Here is a 13843-nt window from a genome sequence, read left to right as displayed (position 1 = left end):
AGGTAGCCTAGTGGTTAGAGGGGGGGGGGGGGCAGGTAGCCTAGTGGTTAGAGGGGGGGCAGGTAGCCTAGTGGTTAGAGGGGGGCAGGTAGCCTAGTGGTTAGGGGGGGGGGCAGGTAGCCTAGTGGTTAGAGGGGGGGGGGGGGGCAGGTAGCCTAGTGGTTAGAGGGGGGGGCAGGTAGCCTAGTGGTTAGGGGGGGGGGGGCAGGTAGCCTAGTGGTTAGAGGGGGGGGCAGGTAGCCTAGTGGTAAGAGCGTTGGACCAGTAACCGAAAGGTTGCAAAATCGAATCCCCGAGTCGACAAGGTAAAAATCTGTCGTTCTGTCCCTGAACAAGGCAGTTAACCCACTGTTCCTAGGCCGTCATTGAAAATAAGAATTTGTTCTTAACTGACTTGACCAGTTAAATAAAGGTAAAATAACAATGAAGCTACATTACGTTGTTATAATGCCTAATTCCCTGATAGTAACTGAGGACCTTCAGGCCATAATGTAACTCTATGTAGTCTTATTAAGCCTTTTAAGGTGTTATAACGCTTCATAGGTACGTCGCCGTGACGTCCAGTCCCCTGATGGACACCCCCATGCCCTAGTGTAGCTCTGTCGGCGGTATGAAGCCGTGTGAAGCTACATAAAGGGGTTATAATGCTTGGTAGCTACAGGTAACTGCCAGAATAAAGGAAACCCCAACAAAGTGTCTTAATAGGGTGTTGCACCACCAGCCAGAACAGCTTCGATGCTCGTCGGTGTAGGTTCTATATGTTTCTGGAACTCTATCGGAGGGGTGTGTCACGCTGGCGTAAGGGATCGGGAGACAGGCGCAGGAATACGTAATGTTGTTATTATGTACAGGCACGGGACGAAGACCAAACAAACACGTATACAACACACAGGGTTCAAACCCCAAAACGAAAAGAGAGAGGAGTACCTCGAATAAATAACACAAGCGCACAATGACTAACACACGGGACGAGACCCACGACAGCACATGTACTCACACGCACCAACGGACATTGTAACAATATATCGACAGGACAATGGTAAACCAAGGGCACACAATTACTAATCACTGGGAATAGGGACCAGGTGTGTCTAATCACTGGGAATAGGGACCAGGTGTGTCTAATCACTGGGAATAGGGACCAGGTGTGTCTAATCACTGGGAATAGGGACCGGGTGTGTCTAATCACTGGGAATAGGGACCGGGTGTGTCTAATCACTGGGAATAGGGACCGGGTGTGTCTAATCACTGGGAATAGGGACCGGGTGTGTCTAATCACTGGGAATAGGGACCGGGTGTGTCTAATCACTGGGAATAGGGACCGGGTGTGTCTAATCACTGGGAATAGGGACCGGGTGTGTCTAATCACTGGGAATAGGGACCGGGTGTGTCTAATCACTGGGAATAGGGACCGGGTGTGTCTAATCACTGGGAATAGGGACCGGGTGTGTCTAATCACTGGGAATAGGGACCGGGTGTGTCTAATCACTGGGAATAGGGACCGGGTGTGTCTAATCACTGGGAATAGGGACCGGGTGTGTCTAATCACTGGGAATAGGGACCGGGTGTGTCTAATCACTGGGAATAGGGACCGGGTGTGTCTAATCACTGGGAATAGGGACCGGGTGTGTCTAATCACTGGGAATAGGGACCGGGTGTGTCTAATCACTGGGAATAGGGACCGGGTGTGTCTAATCACTGGGAATAGGGACCGGGTGTGTCTAATCACTGGGAATAGGGACCGGGTGTGTCTAATCACTGGACTAGACCAGGTGTGTCTAATCACTGGGAATAGGGACCGGGTGTGTCTAATCACTGGGAATAGGGACCGGGTGTGTCTAATCACTGGGAATAGGGACCGGGCGTGTCTAATCACTGGGAATAGGGACCGGGCGTGTCTAATCACTGGGAATAGGGACCGGGCGTGTCTAATCACTGGGAATAGGGACCGGGCGTGTCTAATCACTGGGAATAGGGACCGGGCGTGTCTAATCACTGGGAATAGGGACCGGGCGTGTCTAATCACTGGGAATAGGGACCGGGCGTGTCTAATCACTGGGAATAGGGACCGGGCGTGTCTAATCACTGGGAATAGGGACCGGGTGTGTCTAATCACTGGGAATAGGGACCGGGTGTGTCTAATCACTGGGAATAGGGACCGGGCGTGTCTAATCACTGGGAATAGGGACCGGGCGTGTCTAATCACTGGGAATAGGGACCTGGCGTGTCTAATCACTGGGAATAGGGACCGGGTGTGTCTAATCACTGGGAATAGGGACCCGGTGTGACTAATCACTGGGATTAGGGACCCGGTGTGACTAATCACTGGGATTAGGGGCCTGGTGTGCGTAATGAAAGTGACAATGTGAAACCGTTCTTCCACGATAAAATCCTTCATTTGGTGTTTTGTTGACGGTGGTGTGAAAACCGCTGTCTCGGGCGCCTCTTCAGAATCTCCCAGAAGTGTTAATTTGGGATCCAGTGACTGAGACTCACACCCCCTTTAAAACCCCTGTGCTCCTTTCAGAGCCCTCTTTCAAAGTCTCTGAGATCTCCTCTTCGAGCCATGCTAGCCAAGATAACGGTCAACTGGGCATTTTTATACATGACCCTAAGCATGATGGGATGTTAATTGCTTAATTACCTCAGGAACCACACCTGTGTGGAAGCCCCTGCTCTCATTATACTTTGTATCCCCCTCGTTGACTCAAGTGTTTCCTTTCATTTTGGCAGTTACCCTGTACATGGTGAGCCTCGTGTGGTTATAACCTGTCTATGTCATCTGTACGAATCCTTATGAAGCTACACATAAAGGTGTTTATAATGCTTGGCAGGTACGTGGTGACGTTCAGTCCCCTGATGGACACTAAGGAGGACCCCCAGGCCATCATCATCTGGGACATTCTGACTGGCCAGAAGAAGAGAGGCTTCCACTGTGAGAGCTCCGCCCACTGGCCCATCTTCAAGTAAGGCCCGGCGACACACCCCTTTGTTTTCATGTCTCTACATCTTCTAATTAGGCCCGACGACACACCTCTCTGTTTTCATGTCTCTATCCTGTTCCTGTCTCTACATCTTCTAGTAAGGCCTGACTACACACCTCTCTGTTTTCATGTCTCTACATCTTCTAGTGAGGCCTGACGACATACCTCTCTGTTTTCATGTCTCTACATCTTCTAGTAAGGCCCGACGACACACCTCTCTGTTTTCATGTCTCTATCCTGTTCCTGTCTCTACATCTTCTAGTAAGGCCCGACGACACACCTCTCTGTTTTCATGTCTCTATCCTGTTCCTGTCTCTACATCTTCTAGTAAGGCCTGACTACACACCTCTCTGTTTTCATGTCTCTACATCTTCTAGTGAGGCCTGACGACATACCTCTCTGTTTTCATGTCTCTACATCTTCTAGTTAGGCCTGATGACCCACCTCTCTGTTTTCATGTCTCTATCCTGTTCCTGTCTCTACATCTTCTAGTAAGGCCTGACGACACACCTCTCTGTTTTCATGTCTCTACATCTTCTAGTTAGGCCCGACGACACACCTCTCTGTTTTCATGTCTCTACATCTTCTAGTTAGGCCCGACGACACACCTCTCTGTTTTCATGTCTCTACATCTTCTAGTAAGGCCTGACTACACACCTCTCTGTTTTCATGTCTCTACATCTTCTAGTTAGGCCTGACGACACACCACTCTGTTTTCCTGTCTCTACATCTTCTAGTAAGGCCTGACGACACACCCCTTCTGTTTTCATGTCTCTATCCTGTTCCTGTCTCTACATCTTCTAGTTGCCAAGAACTGTAGCAGAACTTGTTTCTCTTGTCTCTTCTGTCTTGGTTCTCTCCCTACCTGCAGCGGTCTGTCTTGGTTCTCTCCCTTAACTGTCTTGGTTCTCTCTCTAACTGCAGCGGTTTGTCTTGGTTCTCTCCCTACCTGCAGCGGTCTGTCTTGGTTCTCTCCCTTAACTGTCTTGGTTCTCTCTCTAACTGCAGCGGTCTGTCTTGGTTCTCTCCCCTAACTGCAGCATTCTGTCTTGGTTCACTCTCTAACTGCAGCGGTCTGTCTTGGTTCTCTCCCCTAACTGTCTTGGTTCTCTCCCCTAACTGTCTTGGTTCTCTCCCCTAACTGTCTTGGTTCTCTCCCCTAGCTGTCTTGGTTCTCTCCCCTAACTGCAGCGGTCTGTCTTGGTTCTCTCCCTAACTATCTTGGTTCTCTCCCCTAACTGCAGCGGTCTGTCTTGGTCCTCTCCCCTAACTGTCTTGGTTCTCTCCCCTAACTGTCTTGGTTCTCTCCCCTAACTGTCTTGGTTCTCTCCCCTAGCTGTCTTGGTTCTCTCCCCTAACTGCAGCGGTCTGTCTTGGTTCTCTCCCTAACTATCTTGGTTCTCGCCCCTAACTACAGCGGTCTGTCTTGGTCCTCTCCCCTAACTGTCTTGGTTCTCTCCCTAAGTGCAGCGGGCTGTCTTGGTTCTCTCCCTAACTGTCTTGGTTCTCTCCCTAACTGTCTTGGTTCTCTCCCCTAACGGTCTTGGTTCTCTCCCCTAACGGTCTTGGTTCTCTCCCCTAACTGTCCCCTAACTGTCTTGGTTCTCTCCCCTAACTGTCCCCTAACTGTCTTGGTTCTCTCCCCTAACTGTCTTGGTTCTCTCCCCTAGCTGCAGCGGTCTGTCTTGGTTCTCTCCCCTAGCTGCAGCGGTCTGTCTTGGTTCTCTCCCCTAACTGCAGCGGTCTCTCTTGGTTCTCTCCCCTAACTGCAGCGGTCTGTCTTGGTTCTCTCCCCTAACTGTCTTGGTTCTCTCCCCTAACTGCAGTGGTCTGTCTTGGTTCTCTCTCTAACTGCAGTGTTCTAACGTGTGTCTGTTTCTCCAGGTGGAGTCACGATGGGAAGTTCTTTGCCAGGATGACCCAGGACACACTGAGCATCTACGAGACCCCAGTAAGTCCCCACACTGAGCGTCTACGAGACCCAGTCAGTCCCCACACTGAGCATCTATGACCCCAGTCAGTCCCCACACTGAGTATCTACGAGACCCCAGTAAGTCTCCACACTGAGCGTCTACGACCCCAGTCAGTCCCCACACTGAGCATCTACGACCCCAGTCAGTCCCCACACTGAGCGTCTACGACCCCAGTCAGTCCCCACACTGAGCGTCTACGACCCCAGTCAGTCTCCACACTGAGCGTCTACGACCCCAGTCAGTCCCCACACTGAGCATCTACGACCCCAGTCAGTCCCCACACTGAGCGTCTACGACCCCAGTCAGTCCCCACACTGAGCGTCTATGACCCCAGTCAGTCCCCACACTGAGCATCTATGACCCCAGTCAGTCCCCACGCTGAGCATCTATGACCCCCCCAGTAAGTCCCCACACTGAGCATCTATGACCCCAGTCAGTCCCCACACTGAGCATCTATGACCCCAGTCAGTCCCCACGCTGAGCATCTATGAGACCCCAGTCAGTCCCCACGCTGAGCATCTATGAGACCCCAGTCAGTCCCCACACTGAGCATCTATGACCCCCCTCCCCCAGTAAGTCCCCACACTGAGCATCTACGACCCCAGTCAGTCCCCACACTGAGCATCTATGACCCCCCCTCCCCCAGTCAGTCCCCACGCTGAGCATCTATGAGACCCCAGTCAGTCCCCACACTGAGCATCTATGACCCCCCCTCCCCCCCAGTAAGTCCCCACACTGAGCATCTATGACCCCCCTCCCCAGTAAGTCCCCACACTGAGCATCTATGACCCCCTCCCCCAGTAAGTCCCCACACTGAGCATCTATGACCCCCCTCCCCCAGTCAGTCCCCACACTGAGCATCTATGACCCCCCCCAGTAAGTCCCCACACTGAGCATCTGTGACCCCCCCCCAGTAAGTCCCCACACTGAGCATCTATGACCCCCCCAGTAAGTCCCCACACTGAGCATCTATGACCCCCCCCCCAGTAAGTCCCCACACTGAGCATCTGTGACCCCCCCCAGTAAGTCCCCACACTGAGCATCTATGACCCCCCCAGTAAGTCCCCACACTGAGCATCTGTGACCCCCCCCAGTAAGTCCCCACACTGAGCATCTGTGACCCCCCCCCCCAGTAAGTCCCCACACTGAGCATCTGTGACCCCCCCCCAGTAAGTCCCCACACTGAGCATCTGTGACCCCCCCCCCAGTAAGTCCCCACACTGAGCATCTGTGACCCCCCCCCCCAGTAAGTCCCCACACTGAGCATCTGTGACCCCCCCCCCCCAGTAAGTCCCCACACTGAGCATCTATGACCCCCCCTCCCCCAGTCAGTCCCCACACTGAGCATCTACGACCCCAGTCAGTCCCCACACTGAGCGTCTATGACCCCAGTCAGTCCCCCCACTGAGCATCTATGAGACCCCAGTCAGTCCCCACACTGAGCATCTATGACCCCAGTCAGTCCCCACACTGAGCATCTATGACCCCAGTCAGTCCCCACACTGAGCGTCTATGACCCCAGTCAGTCCCCACACTGAGCGTCTACGACCCCAGTCAGTCCCCACACTGAGCATCTATGACCCCAGTCAGTCCCCACACTGAGCGTCTACGACCCCAGTCAGTCCCCACACTGAGCGTCTATGACCCCAGTCAGTCCCCCCACTGAGCATCTATGAGACCCCAGTCAGTCCCCACACTGAGCATCTATGACCCCAGTCAGTCCCCACACTGAGCATCTATGAGACCCCAGTAAGTCCCCACACTGAGCATCTATGACCCCAGTCAGTCCCCACACTGAGCATCTATGACCCCCCCCCCAGTAAGTCCCCACACTGAGCATCTATGACCCCAGTCAGTCCCCACACTGAGCATCTATGACCCCAGTCAGTCCCCACGCTGAGCATCTATGAGACCCCAGTCAGTCCCCACGCTGAGCATCTATGAGACCCCAGTAAGTCCCCACACTGAGCATCTATGACCCCCTCCCCCAGTAAGTCCCCACACTGAGCATCTATGACCCCAGTCAGTCCCCACACTGAGCATCTATGAGACCCCAGTCAGTCCCCACACTGAGCATCTATGAGACCCCAGTCAGTCCCCACACTGAGCATCTATGACCCCCCCTCCCCCCCAGTAAGTCCCCACACTGAGCATCTATGACCCCCTCCCCCAGTAAGTCCCCACACTGAGCATCTGTGACCCCCCTATGACCCCCCCAGTAAGTCCCCACACTGAGCATCTATGACCCCCCCCCCCTCTATGACCCCAGTGAGTTAGATTGACCAGTTTGACTCTGAGTGTGTCTGTGTAGCAGACTGGTGTGTCCGTACTGAACCACATCCTGTTTTCTCCTGTCGTAGTCCATGGGCCTGTTGGATAAGAAGAGTCTGAAGATCAGTGGCATCAAGTAAGTCTTTATCCTGGGGGTGTTGACCTTCATCAGTTCAATCTGTTATCTAGTCAGTCTTTATCCTGGGGGTGTTGACCTTCATCAGTTCAGTCTGTTATCTAGTCAGTCTTTATCCTGGGGGTCTTGACCTTCATCAGTTCAATCTGTTATCTAGTCAGTCTTTATCCTGGGGGTCTTGACCCTAATCAGTTCAATCTGTTATCTAGTCAGTCTTTATCCTGGGGGTGTTGACCTTCATCAGTTAAATCTGTTATCTAGTCAGTCTTTATCCTGGGGGTGTTGACCTTCATCAGTTAGTTCAGTCTGTTATCTAGTCAGTCTTTATCCTGGGGGTGTTGACCCTTCATCAGTTCAATCTGTTATCTAGTCAGTCTTTATCCTGGGGGTGTTGACCTTCATCAGTTCAGTCTGTTATCTAGTCAGTCTTTATCCTGGGGGTGTTGACCTTCATCAGTTCAATCTGTTATCTAGTCAGTCTTTATCCTGGGGGTGTTGACCTTCATCAGTTAGTTCAGTCTGTTATCTAGTCAGTCTTTATCCTGGGGGTGTTGAGAGGAACACCACCTGTCAGACAGAGACTAGTTAGAGGAACACCGCCTGTCAGACAGAGACTAGTTAGAGGAGAGGAACACCACCTGTCAGACAGAGACTAGTTAGAGGAGAGGAACACCACCTGTCAGTCAGAGACTAGTTAGAGCAACACCACCTGTCAGACAGAGACTAGTTAGAGGAACACCACCTGTCAGACAGAGACTAGTTAGAGGAACACCACCTGTCAGACAGAGACTAGTTAGAGGAACACCACCTGTCAGACAGAGACTAGTTAGAGGAACACCACCTGTCAGACAGAGACTAGTTAGAGGAGAGGAACACCACCTGTCAGACAGAGACTAGTTAGAGCAACACCACCTGTCAGACAGAGACTAGTTAGAGGAACGCCACCTGTCAGACAGAGACTAGTTAGAGGAACGCCACCTGTCAGACAGAGACTAGTTAGAGGAACACCACCTGTCAGACAGAGACTAGTTAGAGGAACACCACCTGTCAGACAGAGACTAGTTAGAGGAGAGGAACACCACCTGTCAGACAGAGACTAGTTAGAGGAACACCACCTGTCAGACAGCAGACAGAGACTAGTTAGAGGAACACCACCTGTCAGACAGAGACTAGTTAGAGGAGAGGAACACCACCTGTCAGACAGCAGACAGAGACTAGTTAGAGGAATACCACCTGTCAGACAGAGACTAGTTAGAGGAACACCACCTGTCAGAGACTAGTTAGAGGAACACCACCTGTCAGACAGAGACTAGTTAGAGGAGAGGAACACCACCTGTCAGACAGAGACTAGTTAGAGGAACACCACCTGTCAGACAGAGACTAGTTAGAGAGGAACACCACCTGTCAGGCAGAGACTAGTTAGAGGAGAGGAACACCACCTGTCAGACAGAGACTAGTTAGAGGAACACCACCTGTCAGACAGAGACTAGTTAGAGGAACACCACCTGTCAGACAGAGACTAGTTAGAGGAACACCACCTGTCAGACAGAGACTAGTTAGAGCAACACCACCTGTCAGACAGAGACTAGTTAGAGGAACACCACCTGTCAGACAGAGACTAGTTAGAGGAACACCACCTGTCAGACAGAGACTAGTTAGAGGAACACCACCTGTCAGACAGAGACTAGTTAGAGGAACACCACCTGTCAGACAGAGACTAGTTAGAGGAACACCACCTGTCAGACAGAGACTAGTTAGAGGAGAGGAACACCACCTGTCAGACAGAGACTAGTTAGAGGAGAGGAACACCACCTGTCAGAGACTAGTTAGAGGAGAGGAACACCACCTGTCAGACAGAGACTAGTTAGAGGAACACCACCTGTCAGACAGAGACTAGTTAGAGGAACACCACCTGTCAGACAGAGACTAGTTAGAGGAGAGGAACGCCACCTGACAGACAGAGACTAGTTAGAGGAACACCACCTGTCAGACAGAGACTAGTTAGAGGAGAGGAACACCACCTGTCAGACAGAGACTAGTTAGAGGAGAGGAACACCACCTGTCAGACAGAGACTAGTTAGAGAGGAACACCACCTGTCAGGCAGAGACTAGTTAGAGGAGAGGAACACCACCTGTCAGACAGAGACTAGTTAGAGGAACACCACCTGTCAGACAGAGACTAGTTAGAGGAACACCACCTGTCAGACAGAGACTAGTTAGAGGAACACCACCTGTCAGACAGAGACTAGTTAGAGGAACACCACCTGTCAGACAGAGACTAGTTAGAGGAACACCACCTGTCAGACAGAGACTAGTTAGAGGAGAGGAACACCACCTGTCAGACAGAGACTAGTTAGAGGAGAGGAACACCACCTGTCAGACAGAGACTAGTTAGAGGAGAGGAACACCACCTGTCAGACAGAGACTAGTTAGAGGAGAGGAACACCACCTGTCAGACAGAGACTAGTTAGAGGAGAGGAACACCACCTGTCAGACAGAGACTAGTTAGAGGAGAGGAACACCACCTGTCAGACAGAGACTAGTTAGAGCAACACCACCTGTCAGACAGAGACTAGTTAGAGGAACACCACCTGTCAGACAGAGACTAGTTAGAGCAACACCACCTGTCAGACAGAGACTAGTTAGAGGAACACCACCTGTCAGACAGAGACTAGTTAGAGGAACACCACCTGTCAGACAGAGACTAGTTAGAGGAACACCACCTGTCAGACAGAGACTAGTTAGAGGAGAGGAACACCACCTGTCAGACAGAGACTAGTTAGAGGAGAGGAACACCACCTGTCAGAGACTAGTTAGAGGAGAGGAACACCACCTGTCAGACAGAGACTAGTTAGAGGAACACCACCTGTCAGACAGAGACTAGTTAGAGGAACACCACCTGTCAGACAGAGACTAGTTAGAGGAGAGGAACGCCACCTGACAGACAGAGACTAGTTAGAGGAACACCACCTGTCAGACAGAGACTAGTTAGAGGAACACCACCTGTCAGACAGAGACTAGTTAGAGGAGAGGAACACCACCTGTCAGACAGAGACTAGTTAGAGGAGAGGAACACCACCTGTCAGACAGAGACTAGTTAGAGGAACACCACCTGTCAGACAGAGACTAGTTAGAGAGGAACACCACCTGTCAGGCAGAGACTAGTTAGAGGAGAGGAACACCACCTGTCAGACAGAGACTAGTTAGAGGAACACCACCTGTCAGACAGAGACTAGTTAGAGGAACACCACCTGTCAGACAGAGACTAGTTAGAGGAACACCACCTGTCAGACAGAGACTAGTTAGAGCAACACCACCTGTCAGACAGAGACTAGTTAGAGGAACACCACCTGTCAGACAGAGACTAGTTAGAGGAACACCACCTGTCAGACAGAGACTAGTTAGAGGAACACCACCTGTCAGACAGAGACTAGTTAGAGGAACACCACCTGTCAGACAGAGACTAGTTAGAGGAACACCACCTGTCAGACAGAGACTAGTTAGAGGAACACCACCTGTCAGACAGAGACTAGTTAGAGGAGAGGAACACCACCTGTCAGAGACTAGTTAGAGGAGAGGAACACCACCTGTCAGACAGAGACTAGTTAGAGGAACACCACCTGTCAGACAGAGACTAGTTAGAGGAACACCACCTGTCAGACAGAGACTAGTTAGAGGAACACCACCTGTCAGACAGAGACTAGTTAGAGGAACACCACCTGTCAGACAGAGACTAGTTAGAGGAACACCACCTGTCAGGCAGAGACTAGTTAGAGGAACACCACCTGTCAGGCAGAGACTAGTTAGAGGAACACCACCTGTCAGGCAGAGACTAGTTAGAGGAACACCACCTGTCAGACAGAGACTAGTTAGAGGAACACCACCTGTCAGACAGAGACTAGTTAGAGGAACACCACCTGTCAGACAGAGACTAGTTAGAGGAACACCACCTGTCAGACAGAGACTAGTTAGAGGAACACCACCTGTCAGACAGAGACTAGTTAGAGGAACACCACCTGTCAGACAGAGGCTAGTTAGAGGAACGCCACCTGTCAGACAGAGACTAGTTAGAGGAACACCACCTGTCAGACAGAGACTAGTTAGAGGAACACCACCTGTCAGACAGAGGCTAGTTAGAGGAACACCACCTGTCAGACAGAGACTAGTTAGAGGAACACCACCTGTCAGACAGAGACTAGTTAGAGGAACACCACCTGTCAGACAGAGGCTAGTTAGAGGAACGCCACCTGTCAGACAGAGACTAGTTAGAGGAACACCACCTGTCAGACAGAGACTAGTTAGAGGAATACCACCTGTCAGACAGAGACTAGTTAGAGGAACACCGCCTGTCAGACAGAGACTAGTTAGAGGAACACCACCTGTCAGACAGAGACTAGTTAGAGGAACACCGCCTGTCAGACAGAGACTAGTTAGAGGAACACCACCTGTCAGACAGAGACTAGTTAGAGGAACACCACCTGTCACAGAGACTAGTTAGAGGAACACCGCCTGTCAGACAGAGACTAGTTAGAGGAACACCACCTGTCAGACAGAGACTAGTTAGAGGAGAGGAACACCACCTGTCAGACAGAGACTAGTTAGAGGAACACCACCTGTCAGACAGAGACTAGTTAGAGGAACACCACCTGTCAGACAGAGACTAGTTAGAGGAACACCACCTGTCAGACAGAGACTAGTTAGAGCAACACCACCTGTCAGACAGAGACTAGTTAGAGGAACACCACCTGTCAGACAGAGACTAGTTAGAGGAACACCACCTGTCAGACAGAGACTAGTTAGAGGAACACCACCTGTCAGACAGAGACTAGTTAGAGGAGAGGAACACCACCTGTCAGACAGAGACTAGTTAGAGGAGAGGAACACCACCTGTCAGAGACTAGTTAGAGGAGAGGAACACCACCTGTCAGACAGAGACTAGTTAGAGGAACACCACCTGTCAGACAGAGACTAGTTAGAGGAACACCACCTGTCAGACAGAGACTAGTTAGAGGAGAGGAACGCCACCTGACAGACAGAGACTAGTTAGAGGAACACCACCTGTCAGACAGAGACTAGTTAGAGGAGAGGAACACCACCTGTCAGACAGAGACTAGTTAGAGGAGAGGAACACCACCTGTCAGACAGAGACTAGTTAGAGGAGAGGAACACCACCTGTCAGACAGAGACTAGTTAGAGGAGAGGAACACCACCTGTCAGACAGAGACTAGTTAGAGGAACACCACCTGTCAGACAGAGACTAGTTAGAGAGGAACACCACCTGTCAGGCAGAGACTAGTTAGAGGAGAGGAACACCACCTGTCAGACAGAGACTAGTTAGAGGAACACCACCTGTCAGACAGAGACTAGTTAGAGGAACACCACCTGTCAGACAGAGACTAGTTAGAGGAACACCACCTGTCAGACAGAGACTAGTTAGAGCAACACCACCTGTCAGACAGAGACTAGTTAGAGGAACACCACCTGTCAGACAGAGACTGTTAGAGGAACACCACCTGTCAGACAGAGACTAGTTAGAGGAACACCACCTGTCAGACAGAGACTAGTTAGAGGAACACCACCTGTCAGACAGAGACTAGTTAGAGGAACACCACCTGTCAGACAGAGACTAGTTAGAGGAACACCACCTGTCAGACAGAGACTAGTTAGAGGAGAGGAACACCACCTGTCAGACAGAGGCTAGTTAGAGGAACACCACCTGTCAGACAGAGACTAGTTAGAGGAACACCACCTGTCAGACAGAGACTAGTTAGAGGAACACCACCTGTCAGACAGAGGCTAGTTAGAGGAACGCCACCTGTCAGACAGAGACTAGTTAGAGGAACACCACCTGTCAGACAGAGACTAGTTAGAGGAATACCACCTGTCAGACAGAGACTAGTTAGAGGAACACCGCCTGTCAGACAGAGACTAGTTAGAGGAACACCACCTGTCAGACAGAGACTAGTTAGAGGAACACCGCCTGTCAGACAGAGACTAGTTAGAGGAACACCACCTGTCAGACAGAGACTAGTTAGAGGAACACCACCTGTCAGACAGAGACTAGTTAGAGGAACACCACCTGTCAGACAGAGACTAGTTAGAGGAACACCACCTGTCAGACAGAGACTAGTTAGAGGAACACCACCTGTCAGACAGAGACACCACCTGTCAGACAGAGACTAGTTAGAGGAACACCACCTGTCAGACAGAGACTAGACAGAGACTTGTCAGAGACTAGTTAACACCACCTGTCAGACAGAGACTAGTTAGAGGAACACCACCTGTCAGACAGAGACTAGTTAGAGGAACACCACCTGTCAGACAGAGACTAGTTAGAGGAACACCACCTGTCAGACAGAGACTAGTTAGAGGAACACCACCTGTCAGACAGAGACTAGTTAGAGGAACACCACCTGTCAGGCAGAGACAGTTAGAGGAACACCACCTGTCAGGCAGAGACTAGTTAGAGGAACACCACC

The 13843-nt window shown here is 51.2% G+C and overlaps 1 protein-coding gene across 1 annotated transcript in view; it reads left to right on the top strand.

The window, feature by feature from the left end:
* Positions 1 to 13843, top strand: part of LOC135536603 (eukaryotic translation initiation factor 3 subunit B-like) — a 52326-nt gene that overhangs the window by 7649 nt on the left and 30834 nt on the right. The window contains exons 7-9 of the mRNA XM_064962890.1: positions 2835 to 2966; positions 4869 to 4935; positions 7318 to 7364. Of these exons, the coding sequence (XP_064818962.1) occupies positions 2835 to 2966; positions 4869 to 4935; positions 7318 to 7364 (246 nt within the window). The remainder of the gene's footprint in view (positions 1 to 2834; positions 2967 to 4868; positions 4936 to 7317; positions 7365 to 13843) is intronic.

The sequence above is a fragment of the Oncorhynchus masou genome, unplaced genomic scaffold, assembly GCF_036934945.1.
Source record: "Oncorhynchus masou masou isolate Uvic2021 unplaced genomic scaffold, UVic_Omas_1.1 unplaced_scaffold_643, whole genome shotgun sequence".
NCBI lineage: Eukaryota > Metazoa > Chordata > Actinopteri > Salmoniformes > Salmonidae > Oncorhynchus > Oncorhynchus masou.
This window is presented reverse-complemented; position numbering and strand designations above follow the sequence as displayed.